This window comes from Phodopus roborovskii, unplaced genomic scaffold, assembly GCF_943737965.1.
Source record: "Phodopus roborovskii unplaced genomic scaffold, PHOROB, whole genome shotgun sequence".
Lineage (NCBI taxonomy): Eukaryota > Metazoa > Chordata > Mammalia > Rodentia > Cricetidae > Phodopus > Phodopus roborovskii.
The window spans coordinates 206,249-226,240 of record NW_026126407.1 but is presented as its reverse complement, the minus strand read 5'-3'; the positions used below and the strand labels follow the sequence as shown (position 1 = coordinate 226,240).

Genomic DNA, 19,992 nt, shown 5'->3' with positions numbered 1-19,992 from the left:
AACCTCAAGGAACGTGAAAAAGAGGGTTCCTGGCACACTGTTTGGCACAGCAAAACAGACTAATCTTTGCCTGTTCCATCATGTTGTTTGTGCAGACAGCCACACACTGGCTTATCAGTACTGGCTTATCAGTACCAGGCATACAGGGTGCAGTAGTTAATTGGCTAGAGGGCCGTGATTCTCAATGCTGATGCCGCCACTAAATATTAGACATTATTTTTCAAGTCATTTACCATCTTGAGCCTGTTACCCCTCCCCAAAGGACAGACTGCTATCCTGATGCACAGGGTTCCTGTGGAAAGTAAATGTGGCTGTATAGGAAAACCCCAGGTATGGTGCTGGGCTGGCCTGTCTCAGTATAGACCTCCCTGGAGGGACCTCCACACATGGCTTCACCTAAGCTCTATGGACCCTCAGAACCATGTTCTGTACTGGTCCCTTGTGTGGATGAGGCCTGAAAGCCTTATCTTACTTCCTTTCCCAACAATGGCTACTGCACCTCTAGGCACACAGGACAAGAACAAGAGCATGCCCTCTGGCAACTCTCAGAAAGACTGTGGGCCAGGAGGCTCCCCATCTTCCACTGTAGCCTCGAATCTGCTTGCTCACACTGACAGCAATAAACGAATCTGCAATGTTAATCCTCAGAGACTGATCCTTTTTGTTCTATTGAGTCTGCTGAGGCTCCTAGGAATATCCCAAGAAGACCAGGGAAAGAACAAAGGCAAAGGCACAGACCGAGCAGAGACCCACCTGGGTCTCATCCTCGGTAGGTACTCTGGCTGTGCTCTCCAGGAAGACGGGCTCCTCGTGGTCCTGAGGCACATGGCCAGTGGCCTGTGGGAAGAGAAAGGTGCCATCACATCCACAGAAACATCCCAGCAACTTAGATAGAATGGGCCTCTTTCAATTTATACAAATGTCCAAAATGTATTCCCATCTCCCTCCAGAAACCAAGGCTCCCTCCCAAAGCAGTATCACAAATGCCTGCTTTCTAACAGCAACTCTCTCAGGCAGAGAAACGATGTGAACAGGTTTCTATGGATGGAAAGCTGCATCAAGAACAAGCGCATTTGTCACCAGGCGGTGGTGGCATATGTCCTTAATCCCAGAGCTCAGGAGGCAGAGGCAGGTAGATCTCTGTGAATTCAAAGCCAACCTGGTCTTTGAATGTTCCAGGATGGCCAGGACTACACATAGAAACCCTACCTCAAATAAATAAATAAATAAATAAATAAATAAATAAATAAATAAATAAATAAATGGAATAACCAAGAGTACTCTAATTCTGTCCATCAGTAAGCCAACACAGTTCTGCCTCTGGACCAATGTCCACTCGTTTTTCCAAACACCTCATTCACATCCTTAACATAAATCTCCTTGACCTAGCCTGGCAGTGGTGGCACAGGCTTCTAATCCCAGCACTCAGGAGGCAGAGGCAGGCAGATCTCTGTGAGTTCAAGTTCAGCTTGACCTACAAAGCAAGTTCCAGGACAGGCTCCAAAGCTACACAAGGGAAAAACCGTCTTGAAAAACCAAAACAAAGAATAAAAAACTCCCTGGACTCAACTGATCCACCCCAAATCACACTCTGAAGTCTCTCACATTCTGGAAATGTGTTCTAACCAGTAGGACATGGTATGACATACCTGTAGCTGCTTAAATGTGTTTATAAATGAATTTAGGAACCTAACACACTAAGACTACAGGTCACAAATGCCTCAGCTTGGGTTCCATTTTACTCGGCATTCTAACTTCTCAAAAGGGTTCACTTTTGTCAGAGTGGTCAGAATTGTGACCTCCTAACTCTTATTAACCACTTCTGCCACAAACCCCTACCAAGCTCCTTCTCTTCACTCCCAGGCAAAGAGCAAACTCAGAGCAAAAGACATGTCTGAGTTCACAGGTCTTTCCCCTAGAACCTGGATGAACAGTAAAGACACAATTTGGGCCGGGCAGTGGAAGCAGAAGATTTCTGAGTTTGAGAACATCCTGGACTACAGAGCTAATTCCAGAACAGCCAGTCTTACACAGAGAAACCCTGTCTGGAAAAACAAGAGGAGAGAGACAGCTCTAGCCTTTCATCAAGAAAAGCAAACAATTACAATAGAAATGAAAAGCAGAGCATAAAGCACCCTAAGCGATGATAGGGACTCATACATATGGGATGAAGCCAACAGTCTCTGCATCAATACCTCTGGTTTCCTACTAGTTTTATATAGATGTAGTATCTACTGTTCCTTGGGTACTGTCCCCTTGGTATTAACCTTGGGGTCTTCCATAGGCTAATCTGTTCCTGAGCTTGCTTTATTTATTTATTTATTTATTTATTTATTTATTTATTTATTTGGATGTCTTTTGTTCCCTAGAAAGAGCAACTGGAATTCATGCTGTAAATACTTTTATCTTCCCAGTTTTCCTACTGGGTAAGTAAAAATCTACAACTAGTATCTATCTGTCTACTATTCTGCTTACTGAACACACACTTCTTCCCTAGCAAATACTGCTAGGACATCAAAGGGTTAGAACTGTTAGGTTTGTTTCCCTGCTTGCTGTGATATAGTACATAGCCTTGTTCCAGTTATTTAACTTTCCCATGCCTGTTTTTCCTGTTTGCAAGGTTCAGGTGTCACCTAACAGAAGGAATTGACACTTAACGTCTTCTAGAATATCAAGAAGAAAGGTACCCCATTAACACACGGTATACAGTATGGCCTGTTGGTTAGTGACAAAATGGTAAGTTTATAATCTTACATGGCAAATCTCCTGACAGTTTGTTCATTCTCCAACCCCCAACCCTGCTTCCTCTTTTGAGACAGCAATCTCATGCCTTGAACTCACTATGTAGAAGAGACTAGCCTCAAACTCTTGATCCCTATGCCCCCATCTCCATAGTGCCACACCTGACCTGTCTAAAGGTTCTTCATGAAAAAAAAAAAAAAAATGCACATCCCCTCCTTGTTCACTACATGCAGACTAGAGTGCTCTAAAAATCCAAGCAAAAAAAAAGTAAGTATAGCAATAAAACCTGCCCAAAAGATCAAGAGCTGGAGCTTAGGAGAGCATTAATGACGTTGGCCTTTAAATGTGCTAAAAGCTGAATGAGTGCCAGTCCTGGCAAAAGGTAAGCACAGCCATGAGGCCCAGCCATCCATGCCATGTGTGGGAAAGGAGCTGCCAAGAACTGGCAGCTCCATGCTCCAAAGATATACTATGGTAGTTGAGCCTCTCTGCAACATAACAAGCCCAAAGGGGTCTCCTTCCATTGTTCTAGGCTCACAGTATGCCCCAGATGACCAAGGAGTCAGAAGAAATTAATTATGGGGTTGGTGGTGTGGCTCCATGGCAGAGCCCTTTGCCTAGCATGCTTGAGGTCCTGAGCTGAATATCTAGCACCAAATGAAAACAAAAATCAGCCAGGCTGTAGTGGTGCCTTTAATCCAGGCACTTGGGAGGCAGAGGCAGGTGGATCTCTTGAGAGTTTAAAGTCAGCCTGGTCTACAAAGTATATTCCAGGACAGCCAGGGCAGTTGCATAAAGAAATCCCGTCTTAGAAAGAAAAAGAAAAGAAAAGAAAAGAAAAAAAAAAAAAACAGTGGCCTCGGAGTCCTGATCTAGGTCCTAATTTTACAGGGTGCAGGCACCATAACTCGCAGCATCAGGGAGGGACTTCTACAGGTCTGTGCAACACCACCACTGCAGACGAACCCAAGAGTAGATATGGAGCTCAGCTTCTCTCTCCCAGGGCTTCCTGAGGGTGGAGACAGTGTCTGTTTACTATGGACTCTCCATGCCTCAACCTGCCTCTCTTGGCTTACCCAATTAGACAGCTCCCACACAGCACACAGTGACCAGGACAGTAGCCAGACCCTATCAGTCCTCCCAACTCTTCCCTACCTGCCCAGTCAGGACAGACCAGTCAAAATGGTAGTAAAGCTGGAGGGTAAATCTGAACCAAGCTAGAGAAGTAATGGTGACTTTCCTCACAATATTTCTGGAGCAATGATTTTTTTTTTTTTCTTTTTCTTTAAAGTCTAACAAGGGAATGAAGCCCATTACGAACAAAACCCACAAAAACATGGTACCAGGCTTACCACCTCTAAAGCCAAAACATGAGCCTGATAGTGACCAGGAAACATCATTTCCAGAATCAACAGGCACAAATGCTTCACACCATCAAGACACGACCTCACTCCCCATTCCCACAATGCAACAGGAAAAGGAAATGAGCTCTGGAGCAGACATAGAGATGAAGAGTCTGTGTGCTGGCTCCTACCTGGTTTTCCTGAGCCTGGGCTAGGGGGACAGAGGTGGCTTGTGCAGGTGAGGTAGGAGGCACTGTGCTGATGTGAGGCTGGGTCAGGAAGGCCTGCTGCTCGGGGAAGTCCTGGGACAAGGTGGGCGTATGAGTCCTGTCCGCCGCAGCCGAGATTACAGGCTGCTGGCCAAGCACCAAAAACACCAGCTCTTCTTTCTCCCGGCACATTTCAGTAGAGACATCATGGAGGCTGAGATAGTCCCTCAGGTCCTTCACCTTCATCTTCATGAGTTCCTCCCGCTGAAAGGCTGTGGCTCGGAACCGTAGGCAGAGGAGGCAGAGGCGTGGCCCATTCCCCTCTTGGCTTGAGCAAGTCATGCAGAAATGTTTCTTACAGTCCAAGCATGTCTGCTGCTTAGAGCGAGAGACAGGGGAAAACATGTCAGCTAGGAAGAAGGAGTCAGAAAGTGGGATGGGAGCTACAAGGCCACTGGGGCCAGCAAGACCTCCTCCAGTAGTTCCTGCTCTACTAAACTGTTCCCTAGATCCACGGTTGAACCACACTGCGGCTTTCAGATTAAAGGCCATTTGGAGGTGGCAGACCGCACGTGGCTGTGTCCACCAACAGGACATCTGACATTTATACACTATGCATATATACAACATAATAATTTACACTTGTAATTTCATTTAAGGCTTATTTAATTTTTGTTTGTTTGGGTTTTTTTCCAGATAGGGTTTCTCTGTCTTGAAGTCCTGGAACCCACTCTGTAGACCAGGCTGGCCTTGAACTCAGAGATCTGCCTGCCTGTTTTGGAGTGCAACTAAAGGCTGTATGCCACCATCATCTAGCAGCTTATATAATTCTTAATTCTCTCTCTCTCTCTCTCTCTCTCTCTCACACACACACACACACACACACACACACACACACACACACACACACAAAACCTGAAGCTGTAGACTCTCAAGTGCTGGGATCAAAGGTGTGGGATATGTTTCTCTTTTAGACGGATTCACTCTCATGTAGCCCAGGGTGGCCTTGAACCCAGAGATCTAACTGCCTCTGCCTCCCTAGTGCTGGCATTAAAGGCGTTCACCACCACCCAGCCAGCCTTTGGTTTTTGAGATAGGGTCTCACTGTGTAGCTCAAACTGGCCTCCACTGCAGGCATGTGTCACCATGTCCACCTAGCAACTATTGTCAACACTGGTATCAATAGAATGTACTGTGATGCTACATACAGTAAGGCCTGGCTTATCCTTTCATTCTCTAAGCCCCTTTAAAAATATTAGTATTCGTCCCTGATTTACAAAGAGAGAAAACCAAGAATCACGGAGAGCAAGTATTATATTCAAGGTTGGAGAGTAAAGGTGCAACTGGGATCAGCCAATGCCCTCAACCGTGCTGAGTCCCCAACAGCCATCAGGACCAAATCAGGAGCCTGGCTTTCCACTTCCCAACTTCCTAATCAGAGCCCTGTCCACAGAGACTGCTCACAGATTTTCCCGCTCTAGCAGGGCCGATCAGGGTGCTGAAGAAGGTGGTACACGAGGTCACTTCAAGATAAATATTTGGACAGGACAAGGGGCCAGGATGCTAGTTTCTCTCCTTTATGAAAGCACACAGTGTCTCAGTTTAGAGACAAGTGTGACTGACCCACAAGCTGGCACTGCCTGGTGCAGCTCCTCCCACAGTCACAGACAGCACTCCAAGGCTGCCAAGGACAGTGGTGACATTTGACTGAGCTCTGCTCCAGCCAATGACAAGTCACTCTCCCAAGAGGTCATTCCTCAACACCTTGGGGTCTATCCAAGGGCACCTTCTCAAGAGGCTGGGAACTTTTCATTTCACATTATACGTTTCTGCTTCCTTTCTCTCAATATGGAAATCTGTTCAGCTGCAAAAGAAACACCTGAGACACATTCTCAGAGGCAGGATCAGGGCAATCTTTGTACAGGGCCTGAAGAGTCCAGATAGTTGGTGTTTGTCTACGTGCCATCCACGCAGTCCAGGCAAAGCAACAAAACCTGGGTGCTACAAGGGAATACACACCAATCCTCTTTTCTACTCAGCTATAACCACATAGTAAACTGTGCAGAGATGGGAAAGGGCATGTGCCTATACCTGCCAAAAACAGTTGTGACCAACGGTCACGTACGTGGAAAACGGGAGTTGAGTATTTGGGGTTCATTCCTGATGCCTGACTGAAAATGAAGAGGCTGCAGAATCATGAAACTCTGGTCCCCACATGGAGTGTTACTTAAGTCAATGCAGTTTGACAAGACCGAGACCAACACAATTATGAAGCTTGTGTTGCTCAATCAGCCAGATCCAAATATCTCTCTTCAAATGTGTGTAGCTTCTGGATACAAGAGCAGAAGTCAAGGATGACAATCCAGTTTCAGCTACCACCCCTGCCCACCAGGGACTGTGAAGTAAGCCTGCCCGGGAAATAGCTGTAAAGGAGGAGGGGGGCACCTGAGTACAATGGTGGGAAACAACAGAGAGAATGAAGAATCTTCCATCAACAAACAAGGGGAGAAGGAGCAAAGGACAGGCATGTGTAAATTCTAACAAACTGATCAAACCAGAGTAACAAAACAGCAAGGAAGAGGAATCAGAAGAGGTCTGGACCTGCACTGAAACAAGAGCTAGCTAGCAGCCAGCCTTGTTTTTCTGGTTTTTTCCCCCCTTTACCAGGCTGTCCTTACTTCCCTCAGTGCAACCTCAACCAAATTGACACTTTGTAGGCCCACAGTCTCATCCTGCTGGCTTCTGAACCACTGGAAAACCAGAGATCATTTATATAAAACGTCATAAGGCAGACACACTCACGAGAAGGCATTATTATTCTTTCCCCTCTGGTCCATCTCAGATCTTCTCAACACCAAAAAAACCACTTCTGCTCTGCATCTGCATACTACGCCCAAAGGCCAACCTAGTACAGCAGCCTCCATCACCTCATACTGGTTCAGCTGAAGAAGCTAGACACCAGAACTCACTCTGAAACTGCTGGGCCACCACAACACTACAGGTGGCCATGACCAGTATATATGTGACAGCTTGTGGCAAAACTGAAGCCTGCCTGTCCCATCTCTCCAGGATTGGGAACCCGGAGGATGAAGGGGACATTTCTGGCCTGTATTCTTTCTACAGGTCTTTGCTGTTGTGTATGCTTTAAACCAGTGAGCATGTAGAAAATACTGACCACAATTGGAAAAAAAAAAAAGAAAAGAAAAGAAAAGAAAAGATGGTAGGATCCATGTAATCAAAGACAATTCAACTACTTCTAGAAGAGCTACTTTTTAAGTCTCTGGCTGGGAAATGCCAAACTTGTAAGAAGGCCAGTCCACTTAAGCATGAAATGACAAATGAAAAAACATTGTTAATATTCACAAAATTCAAGCTGCAAACCACACAAAATTAATTTATCATTTAGAGCAAGAAAACATTATACCAATATCATCTTTCATCATCCAAATTAGGATCTGCCTCCCCCGATGGAGCACTTCAGGCCACGGTGCCTGTTCCCTGTGTGACTACACAGTGTGCTCTGCCTCGACCTCTCTGTCCCACTGTAAGCTCCCTAATCAGGGAAGGACAACCTCCTTCATCCTTGTCTGTTAACCAGGCAACATCTGACACCAGCTAGACTTCAGCACATATTTCCAGTGGGGGAGGAGGCAATACTGATCATGCCCATGCTCCCTCCCAAGAACCTGGGCCTGTTACCTGCCATCCCCAACACGCCACATGTCTACTTGTAGGGTCTGAGTTTGAATCCTGGCTCTAGTACTTAACCATGCGATGTGAAGTGTTGTTTGTGAGAAAAAGAATGGATATGTCCATGTCTCTTGCTGTTTACCAAGAACCTGACATGTTTACTTTTAAAACTTTTTTTTTCTTTTCCTTCGTTTTTTCGAGACAGAACTCTCTCCCTGGCTGTCCTGGAACTTGCTCTGTAGACCAGGCTGACCTCAAATGCAGAGATTTACCTGCTTCTTCCTACACCACCACCAACCACCCCATTTTCTTTTTAAATTTTAAACTCTAAAATGTTGTCATATGTAAAACAGGATTTGGTGGTTTCTAAAACTGAAATAGTTACTGTGAGGATTAAATGAAACAAACAAAGATCAAAATTTTAAAAAGTCTGCTGGTGTTGGGGGCACGTCTTTAATCCCAGCACTAGGGAGACCAGCCTGGTCTACAAAAGCAAGTTCTGGAACAGCCAGGGCTACACAGAGAAACCCTGTCTGGAAAGACAAAAAACAACCACCACCACCACCATCACAAAATCTAAGCAAGGAAAAGTGGCAAACCTGTAATCTCACTACTTGGGAGGCTGAGGTAGGAAGCTGCCTTCAGTTTGAAACCAGATAGGTTAACAACGGTGAGGTCAAGGCTAATTTAGGTTATAGAGTGAGACCCTTTCTCAAAAAACAACAACAAAATCTAAAAAGTCTTAGTAAAATTAAAAGTCTAAATTTTTTGTTGTTGCTTGAAACAGGGTTTCAGTACATAGCTCGGGGTCACCTCAAGTTCACCGTATCAAATGTATTTCACCACACCTGGCTAAAACCTTTAACAGTTCCTCTATACAGTGGAAAACTTAAAAAGAATTCCTCTCCCCTGGTTTCCCATTGCCACCATTTCATCCCCGAATCCTACCAGCCATTCTGGGCTATGAACCTCTTGTTCTGCTGGACATGCACTGCCTGAGGGCACTAGCAAAGGGACAGCCGTCCGCACTGCAGCCCACTGCAGATGGCGTCTATGCTTGTGAGTGGGCTCCAGCTCCTCTGCTAGGGTATTCTCGTCTCTCAGTAAACTCTAACAGGCTTTTGATAACCAGGACAAGGTTAATCTGTGGTCAGGACTTCTATGTGACAGCTAACAGAACCGATGCCTGCCATGGTTCAACGGTGCCGGGCACACCTAGCCTCACTTTCATCCCCAGCACTAGAACAGGGTACTTCATTCACAGCTGGGGCACTGGCACAGCTGGTGAGCAGGGAAGCTGGTGGCTATGCAGGAGCAGCTGCTCCAAGTCTACGCTGAGATGCTTTGCCTTCACTTGAACAGTTATTCTTGAACATTCTTATGACTAACTAGGGCAGGCCCAGGGTGTCCAGCATCACACAGGTAGAAGCCAGGTGGCTGGCCTGAGATTCTGCGGTCATAGTGCAATGACACTTACCTTTCGGGTTGTGCTTGCAAAGTGGACCCCACAGGATTTGCAGCTTGGTTCTGAGCCTGTGGGGGAAGGGAAGGAGCTGTACCCGGGGTTGGAATAGGCTTGCGTCCTGGCTCCCTGTGGTGGTGGGGCCTCCTCAGGCTGTCCATCCAAGCAGAACCAGTTGCAGCAGGATGCCCACATGATAAAATCTGGTACAGGAGAGGAAGAGGTAAGAGTTAGGATGTACCACTGCTGCAGTTTTATCCCTGTGGGCACAGGTAAGGCAGGGTACACATCTCCACAGCCCTGACATCAGAGGCGAGGGAAGGCATGTCACCTCTTCTACCACCAGTTAGTGCTCCACCAGAGCACGGTGAGCTACCAGGCTGATATTAAGCCTTTGTAAGGTTGTCTGGTCCTAATTAGTTTAATCTGAAATCTCACTTCATTAAAATTCATTCTTACCTTACAATTACAACTGGCTTAATATCCACTTTGTTCAAGAACATCGCTCTGCCCTGAGGCTCAGACAGAACTTTCTGTGTCACACACACTGCCCATGGAGGGTGTGTGATACAAAGGGGCAAGTCAGATGCAGTGACATACACCTACAGCTCCAGCTATGTAACTAGACTTGAGTCTGGGCAACAGAGCACGGCCCTGTCTGAAAAAGCAGCTTACAAACCAACCAGACCCAGAGACTAACGAGAAGACTGACACTGTAAAAGCCCAGGTCTCCTAACTCTAGGTCCACAGTCTTATCCTTACACCAAGTTACCCTGACTTTCCCTCCCACCAGCCTATACAAAATACTTTTTTTTTTTTACAACGTAGCTGCCAGTATTTTTAATTTTATTTGTTTATTTATGTGCATTGACATTTTTGTCTTTTTTTTTTCTTTTTTTTTGTGCTAAGGGTGCCCTGTCCCCTGGAACTGGAATTACAGACAGTTGTGAGCAGCCATGTGGGTACTGTGTATTTAACCTGGGTCCACTGAGCCATCTCTCCAGCCCCTACAAAATACTCTTAATCCACACTCCTGCTCCTCTAAGCTTCTGCAGCTGCACTTTTCTTCTTAAAGATTTATTTATCTCCTTATTTATGTGTGTCTGTGTGAGTGAATGTGTGCTGGAACCGTAAAGGCCAGAAGAGGGCGTCAGATGCCTGGGAGCTGGAGTTCCAGGAGGTCATAAACTGCCCTATGTGGGTGCCAGAACAACTCAGGTTCTCTAGAAGAGCAGCAGGAGCTCTTACAGCCGAGCCATCTCTCTAGCCCCATGGCAATGCTTCTAACAGTTTCCTACAGTGATCATTGATTCTCTACTCTCTAATTTTACCTCGTTTAGGGCAGGGGCTCTCTCCTGATGTCTATACTGACCCTAGCAGTACTGTCCATGCAACAAATGCCCAACAATGTTGGGTCCCTTAATAAAGACTATTTCGTTTATTTATTCCCATCACAAACACCAAATTTAGGTATGGAGGACAAAAGAGAGTGATTTTTAAGTTCGGAGAACAAAATGGATCCAACCCCTCAAATGTCAGAAGTACCGGGTGAGAGCAAGGCATAATGTATCCCATGGCAGAGTAAACGGTCGGCTGCATGAACATCCTGAGCCTGTGCTTTTGGCTCACAGAGACAATAGATGAAACATCTAGTGTTATTATTCAATAATACACACACAGATACCTCCTGCATTGTCTCTTTTTAACAAAGGCATTTTCATAGTTCAAAGACAACAAACTGGAAAGAACTAAGAGGCAGATCAGTCCAACACTGGTCACTCTATAGAAGCACAGAACAGGGCACAGGCAGGGAAGGGAACCTGCCAGGCCCCGTGGGGTACATTTTTTAAGCTTCTTGATTTCTCCCGAGCTTTTTGAACTTTCTAGCATGGCCTCTGACACACTGGTGATATAGGTCATTTTCTTCTGTCAGCACCTCAGATTAACGCCTGACCTCCCTGACCTGACCCCTGTGAGAAAATGGAATGTGACAGTAGCCAGGCTGTTCGTTACCCAGGTGGCTCAGTAAGGACTGCTGAATAATTTGATGGCTAAGTGCACATCAAAACTATCTGTCCCCATCTGTGCCTATTATTACCTGAGCCTCTAAGTTAACAGAGAGACCCAATCTGCCTTTATGCAAATGCATAGCACACATGGCAAAATGATAAAGAACACGTCACATGTGCCTCATAAGTTAAAAGAAGTGATTTTTGTGGGTTTTATTTGTTTTAAGACAAGGTCTCAAGTAGCCCAGGCTGTTGTTAAACTACATAGCTAAGATGTCCTGTAACTCCTGACCTTCCGGCATCCACTTCTCAAGGGCACCACCACACCCAGCGTGAATGCCCAGCCTCAGAGGAGTTCTATGTTGACAATGTCATGAGTGGCACTTCTCTGAAAAGGGAGTTCCATATTCTTTAAATCACATGTTGATAACGTCTGAGAGTGTACAGACAGGGCACACATCCCGCCCGGCTCTGCTGCCTGTGGGCTATGCTGTCCACCTCTAACAGGCACACCCTTTCTGTACTTCATATTTGTCCTCTGACACTCGACAGGAAAACAAAGCACTCGACAAGTATGAGTTGCTTCTACCAGCACTGTAAAAATGCCTTTACCTATAATTTCCCCTGGGGAAGACAAGGGTACAGAGACTGTGTAAACCCAAAGGTTTCACCAGCTACCATGCAGCTTTCAGGGCCTGTGCACAGGGGACAAAGCCATGGATGATTCAGTAACTTCTGTTAAAACCTCTCCTTAGCCAGGCATGCACTACATGCCTTTTAATCCTAGCACTCAGGAGACAGAGGAAGGCATATATCTGTGAGTTCAAAGCCAGGCTAGTCTACATAGCATCATCAGGTTAGCCAGGGCTAACTGGTACGACTCCGTTTAAAAATAAAACAAAAATCTTCTCATTCATACACACATGTAACCTTCACTAATAATGCCAATCCCTTTGTCCTTTCCCAGTGCTCAGTAACCATCCCCAGAGTTAATGGTCTACCAGAGTTGCCAGTACTCTAATGGAGGTTTATATAAAGTATGTTGAGGGTTGGGGAGTGGGGCTAATACAAAGATGGCAGAGGAATGACAAAAAAAAAAAAAAAAAAAAAAAAAAAAAAAAAAGAATTAACTAATAAGTTACCATATCTTGTTATGACAGCAGGGAGACTTTACCCCAAAGTCAGAAACAGAGGCATTTTCTAGGGGGAAAAAAAAAAATGATACACACCATAGAAGAAAAACTACAAAATGCTTAGAAGGGTGGGGCAGGTAGATGAGGTAAATAAATAAAAGGACACACATTAACCAGGAGCCTTGAAAAAAACCTTGTACTCCAGGGGAAGGAACCAGGACTCTATCATGACAACCTTACTGTAATATTTGGGTGCACGTGTGGCAGCAAACACTTTGTGGGACAGACCAGCAAGGGGCAGGTTAGTTAGGACAGGACACTGCTGCAGAGTAGAGGGCATGGGAATGAGAAGGGGCTGGCAGAGCTCTGACACAATCAGCAACACGTGTCAATTAACTGAAAGAGGAGAGGAGGAGGGTGCAAGGCAAATCTAAGGGCCTCCTATTAATTTATACACCAGCATAACTAGTAGGGGTTACTCACTAGAACGACGTCCTCAGGAGAGAGAACATGTGGGTGAATTAAGATAATAAAGGTTGAGTTTCACACTGTGGGACACACTTGTCCATGTGTGCATGTCTAGGCTGAAGATAAGGATTTAGTTAGGAATGTTTACCTACTGGGAATACATAGGGCCAGAGCGGAGCAAGGAATGCTCTGAGCTCCCAAGAAGGCAGGAGGATGCTCACAGTGGGAGAACAGGAAGAGTGTTGCTTCAAAGAAGTGAACAGTGCTGTCAAGTAACCCAGGCACTGGGACATAGTGAGAGGGACTTCAAAATGTCCAAGAGACTTTGTCTTAACAAAGTGTGTGTGTGCTCTGCCTAGCAGTTTAGAGGGAAGCAGCTGACAGGTAACCACAGGAAAGAGAATGAAAAGTAAGACCCCACAACCCTGAAAGCTGTCTTTTCAACAAACTTGACTGGGAGGAAGAGAGACGGCAGCAGATGACGAGGAGCCAGGGTCACCAGGGTAAGTGCAGGCACACAGACTGCAAGGGAGGAAAGGCATCCCTGAGGGAATAAGCGCCCAGGAGGACAAGGGATTTCCATCATTTAAGGAGCTAAAACACCCCTGAGCAGGGGAAACTTGGGAGCCAAAGAGAAGTGGGTAGCATTAACAACAGAAAAGTGAAAGAATAAAATGAAAAAAGAGGGTGGCTGGGCGGTGGTGGCACACGCCTTTGATCCCAGAACTCAGGAGGCAGAAGCAGGCAGATCCCCGAGTTCAAGGCCAGTCTGGTCTACAGAGGGAATTCCAGGACAGGCTCCAAAACTACACAGAAAAACCCTGTCCCGAAAAACTAAATAAATAATTAAAAATAAAAAGAGGGTGACAGATTTAGCTACTAAAGTTTTTTCTTGGGATTCACTGAGGTGCAGTATTATTAGCATGCACAAGGACATAGGCTCATCCTCATCATGACAAAGAGGTAAGCATGTCTAAAAACAAAGGAGGTAAGTGCTCTGTCATGCAAATGGTAGACCTACATTGTAAGGTACAACCAGCAGGTAAAGGAAGGCTATGTGCTGTATTCTGTTATGGAATATTAACTATGTAAGATGTGTTACATTTGTTTATTACTTTAACCAGGCAAAGATGTGTTTCATTTGTTTAACTATATAAAGATTGTGTTGCTGTTTTACCTTGTCTGCCTACCCAACTGGTCTAATAAACAGCTAAACAGCCAATAGCTAGGCAGAGGAGAGATAGGCAGGGCTCATGGGCAGAGAGAATAGATAAAAGGAAAAATCTAAGCTCAAGAGAATGAGAGAGAACAAGGGAGAAAAAGAAGACATATCCAAAGAATCAGGAAAAGTAGGACACACAGAATGAAAAGCAAAAAGCCCTAAGGCTAAACATGGATGAAGAGAAACTGGTTACATTAAGTTATAAGAGCTAGAGGGACAAGCATAAGATAAGGCTGAGCATCCATAACTATAGTAAGTCTCCGTGTCTTTATTTGGGAGCTGGTTGGTGACCCAAAAGAAAGCCTGCTACTGTACTCCACCAGCTTAATGAACACTCAGGAAGCAGCCACTATGCTGAGGCACTGGGACTGCACAAGCAAGGCCCTCACCCAGAAGAGCTTAGGACCTAGAAGGACACCACAGCTCCCCCTCTGCCACTGTGATACAAGATCAGGCCCACTTCTCAGCTAGGAGTCAGGGTAGCCTTGCTTCCACTACACTGTCTCGTTCTCTCCAACCTCAAGGGCCTCTTCTAAACATCTTGGAAGAATGGCCTAGTCAAGTCTTGGCTGCTTTGAAAAGAAACAGACGGCCCTGTGAGAAGACTGGACTCTTACCACATCGTGACCCCACAGGCCTGTGTTCATCTGGGAATGTACATTCAGGGAAGGTGACCTATAGAACAGAGGTAGCAAGCGACAAGAGTAGCAGTGTCAGAATACCTCAGACCTGCTCAGTCTAAGAGAACAGGTCTAAACAATCAGAGGACTAGGCTTTTGTCCACTGAGGTATTCAAATCTCAGAAAAGAGACATCTGTGGCCGTGGTCAGGTTGACTAACAAGGCCACCATGCAAACTAAACTCTCTTCTCTTGGGAAGGCTCATCTGATCCCTCAGCCCTAAACAGACTCACAAACATCTGATTACCCCGATAAATAACAAACTGGGGAACCAGCTATGGAAAATGGGTAAACAGGACACTTTGGAAAGCTAGCTTCTGTCCTGCAAACCCCTTCTGAGACCTTAAAAAGATGACAAGTACCACATCTTTCTTGAGGGCTCAAAAACTCAACCTTGGCTCCCTCAGCTATTCTGAGAAGATGGATTCTGGGGTTTAATCGTCAACACCAACTGCCTACTTACTGTGCTTGACTAAGCCTTCCATCACACATGGAGGATAGAGGTGAGGGATGTAAGGTGGGGAGTGAACAAGAACTGTTCCCTGAAGAACCCTCAGGGAGAGGCGAGTGTGGTTAGTGGACATGTGGGTTTTGTGACTTCGTGGGATATGCTGGTATTTCTGATGCTGAACAGGCAAACCATGGTGTTAATACTGAGGTGAAAACAAATTGCCTATTTCAGGTGGGGTTGGCACAGTCCTAGAGGCAACAGAGCAGGTAATATGGCTTCTCAAAAAAAAAAAAAATAAAATAAAGTGGCTCACTGGCTGTCATGGGCATGGTCTCAAAAGGAGTGGGTATAGAAAGGGAGCACAAATTTAAAATGACAATCCAAAACCATCTCACTAGCAACCAAAAACAAAGGCAGCAATGTCCCCAAAGTTTGCGTGCAATCTGTCCTGATTTTAATTAACAGTTAAAGTGACTCTGCAACAAGAGCTCCACAGATGCAAACAGCTGCATCCAGGAACACATTCATAGTGAACCCACTGTACACGAAGACCTCACAAAGATCCCCTAGATACCCAGTTAAAGTGCCCTCGAGTCTCATGGGAAGTACCTTTTGACACAGCAAATCATCAAATGGCTGAATCATCTCATTTATCCAGAGGTGGCACACCTATGGCCACTAATGTATTCCTGGAATGGTCGACAGCATCTATGCTCTGAGTGCATAAAGCAAAGTATCCGGTGTTATGGATCGTTAATACAGAATGGGCTGAGTTTCATCTTGTATATTATCTTTAAAAAGCAATTAAAGTATAATTGCAAAGGTTTTGGAGGGGAATGCTGTGGAAGGCCTATCAATATGGTTTAGCCAAGGTCCTCTGAAGCAACTGAGAAGTAATTATGCATTTGAGAAGGACAGACTAGGCATTGGCTGAAAGAATGCTTCTGTTCTGCCAGACACCAAACTATGTGCTTCACCTACTGTTATTAGCGCATGCAATCCTAATACTTTAGTATGAGCTGAGTATTTTCAGGAAATCCTAATACTTTAGTATGAGCTGAGTATTTTCAGGAAAAAACAAAACAAAACAAAAAAACCTAGATAAATACGTTGCTCAAAGTCACAGAAAGTGGGTAGCAAAGCCAGGCCCTAAACATAGGACCTAGACTCAGAAGTCCACTTACCCTGCAGCCTACCCCACTGTGGGTACTGACTCTATTAGAAACTTTTTTTGGTCAATATACAGGCATGCTCCAAGATCCCCCAGATTTTAAAAAACTTTTCCTTGTCACAAGGCAAATACAAACTACAGGCCAGTGTGTTGCCATCAAACACCCACTGGCACAACTAAAACAAGAGGTTCTAACAAGTGTTGGAAGGTCGGAGAACAGCTAGAATACTAACACTGCTGGAACCTTCTTGGTACCAAGTGTGCATCAGAAATGATAAGGGAGGGACAATGTGCACATACGTTTGAGTATGTGTGTGCTATATAAAAATACACATATTTCCATGGCTTTGCAATTCTGCTTCCAGGTATGATACACTCACCAAAAGAAATCCACACACCAAAAGAAAACACACAAGAATATCCATGAAAGCACTACTATAATAGCCCCAAATGCTCATCAACAGCAAAATGGATATATTATGTTTGTGCAACTGTGAAACAAATCTGATATAGACCTAATGCCGCCTGAAAGAAATGGGCAATGGGTATACACTAAATGGTTACATTAAAAAGGAGGAAAGCCAATCTAGTGTGAAAATTAGGATAGTGTATCCTGGCATGATGGCACATGCCATAGTCCCACCTACTTGGGAGATTGAGGCAGTTAAATCACTTGAGCCCATGAATTTAAGGTCAGCCTGGGTAACACAGAAAGAAATAACCAATCAATGAGAACAAAATCAGGAATAGTGGCTGTGCTTGGGACGTAGATGGAAGGAGACACAGGGACTTCTGCTAATATTGTTTCTTTTTAAATTTCTTATGTCTATGTAGTATATGTGCTTGCTTGTCTGTATGTGTATCTGATGCAATGCCCACAGGGCCAGAAGAGGACACTAAATTCCTTGCAACAAGAATTGCAGGCAGTTTAAGAGCTGTCATACACAGGCACTGGGAATGGAACCCTGGTTTTCCATAAAAGCAGCAAGAGCTCTTAACCACTGGACCATCTCTTCAACCTCAATGTTTCCTGATTACATAAATATGATTTGTAAGAATTAATTAAATTGCACATATTATTTGTGTATTTCTCTTGTGAGGTTTTTTGTTTGTTTGTTTGGTTTTGGTTTTTTCGAGACAGGGTTTCTCTGTATTGCTTTGGAGCCTGTCCTGGAACTAGCTCTGTAGACCAGGCTAGCCTGGGAACTCACAGAGATCCACCTGCCTCTGCCTCCTGAGTGCTGGGATTAAAGACTTGTGCCACCACACCACCTTGTATGGGTTTTTTTTTAAAGCACCTAGTAAAATGTATATGATTTGTAGTAACAAAAAAGAAATCATTTTGGCTCCCACCCCTGTAAAGTTCAATTTCTCTACATCAAAATGCCTCTCAATATTTTGTTGCAGTTCCTTAATCTCTTAATTTAGTCATCAAGCTTCTCCAAACTCCTTGATCCAGGTGTTCCACATAATCTCTAAGTCACCAAAGCCAAGATCTTACTGACACTTCTCTATCTTCATCTCCTCAATCTCTAAGCATTCCTGTGCACTCCTCCCCACTCCAGAGCTCCAACCATCGAACCTCCTCTTACCTCCAGAGCTCGCCGCTGGCTTTCAGAAGCCAGGCACACTCAAGCACACCTCAGAGGGCTTTCAACAATACTCTCAAGCTGAAGATTCCCATCAGCATCTCCTCCATCCCAGTACCAGTCTGCTTATCCCTTACTTCCCTCCCCCTCCTTGGGTTCTTCAGGTTTCTAGCATGTCTTCTGCCTGGATCACTCTCCAGGTCTCAAGTCTGACCCTGTCTCTGGAATCCTCCCCCATTTAAACACACTGCCCAGATATCCCCTGCTTTCCCTCACAGCTTTTATAATACGTAGACATCCAAACTGTGGGATGAAGGAAAAGACTGTGGTCAAACACTGCTCATATTTTACCAGCATAGCTGATAAGGCAAGTTCTCATTTATCCTTAGGGACAAAAAGCTCATTCTCAATTATTTACAGGGACCACGTGACTGAGAAAGGAAAATCCTTTGTGAACAAATTTAAGCTTATGTATGAGTTATCTGTACATGGTATATGGGTGTGTGTACACATCTGTGGATGGATGAATACACACATGGGGACCAATGTGTGTAAAGGCTGCCAGAGGTCAACATCGTGTGTCATCCTTGATCACTCTCCACCTTATTTTTTGAGACAAGGTCACTCACTGAATCCAGAGCTCTCATCAGTTTGACTGACTGACACTGGCTGGCAAGTGGGCTCTATAGCTCCGCCTGCATCTGCCTCTCCAGTGCTGGGATTATAGATGCACACATCTGCACCTGGCGTTTATATGGATGCTGAGGACGAGGCTTCGGTCCTCCTGATGTGAAGTAAGCACTTGCCAACTAAGCTGTCTCCTCAGCCCTTACTTAATCTTTAAGTCTTGTATACTTTCCAAAAGTAGGTAACAGCAGGGATGGAAAGTAACATCCATAACATACCTAGTCAATGGTGAAACATTTGACAGACAGCACATTGGAGACATTATTAAACCTTGTTACAATTCTAAAAGGGCAATTGACCTGTGTATTTCAGTGACTCCTTTTTTCTCCCTGGTTACCAAGGTACTGTGTGGAGCAGGGTTGGTGAATAGCTGGCTAATTACCCTGCCCACATATTAGAGAATCCCTGTTTCTTAAGAACTCACCTGAACACTGACAGCTGACCTGAACAAGGGGAGCTCATGAACCCCCAGATTGACAGCTGGGAGACCAGCATTGTACCGACTCAGACCCCCTGAAAGTGGGGCACAGTTAGAAGTCCTGGGCAGTCTAAGGGACCTCTGACAGTGGAACCAGGATGTATCCCTGGTGCTCAAAAGGACTTTGGGAGCATCTTCCCCATAGATATTCCCTTAGCCTACATGCAAGGGGGAGGGCCTAGATCCTACTCCAAATGACAGATTTTGATGATCCCTCCTGGAAGGCATCACCCTCCCTGTGAAGTGGGGGGGAGGGTAGGATAGGAGAGGGAGTGGGGGGGGAGGGAGGGAGGGAGAGAGAGGTAACTGGGATCAATATGTAAAATAAGAAAAAAAAACTCACCTGAAATTTAAAATCATCTCTCAGCTTAGAAGACGGCTTGCTTTTAAAAAGAAGTTGATTGGGCAAGAAACTTGAACTCCCTGAAGCTGTTAGAATCTTGGGGCTGCAACTGGAACTCTCCAGTACACCTGCCTGGGACATCTAACCCTGATGTAGGAAGGTTTAAGATGCTGGTGACACAAGGGACATCAACTAAGTGACTGTTGCAGTCATAAGCAAGCAACCTGCAGAGTGAACCATATTATCAACTGGCCTCACATGAGGGGTATGCAGCAAAGGATCATGATCTCTCTGATTCTGGGATTATTTCTGAGA

At 45.1% G+C, this 19,992-nt stretch overlaps 1 protein-coding gene across 9 annotated transcripts in view; it reads right to left on the bottom strand.

Moving 5' to 3' along the window:
* Positions 1-19,992, bottom strand: part of Rffl (ring finger and FYVE like domain containing E3 ubiquitin protein ligase) — a 63,981-nt gene that overhangs the window by 6,997 nt on the left and 36,992 nt on the right. For 3 of the 9 annotated variants that reach the window (XM_051179772.1, XM_051179775.1, XM_051179774.1), the window contains exons 2-4: positions 9,462-9,649; positions 4,277-4,672; positions 739-837 (exon numbers count right to left, since the gene is read on the bottom strand). In XM_051179772.1, coding sequence (XP_051035729.1) covers positions 739-837; positions 4,277-4,672; positions 9,462-9,641 — 675 coding nt within the window. In that variant the 5' untranslated portion in view covers positions 9,642-9,649. Of the gene's footprint in view, positions 1-738; positions 838-4,276; positions 4,673-9,461; positions 9,650-19,677; positions 19,916-19,992 lie in introns of those variants that run through there. The other 6 variants (XM_051179773.1, XM_051179770.1, XM_051179766.1 and 3 more) reach the window with 6 other exon arrangements.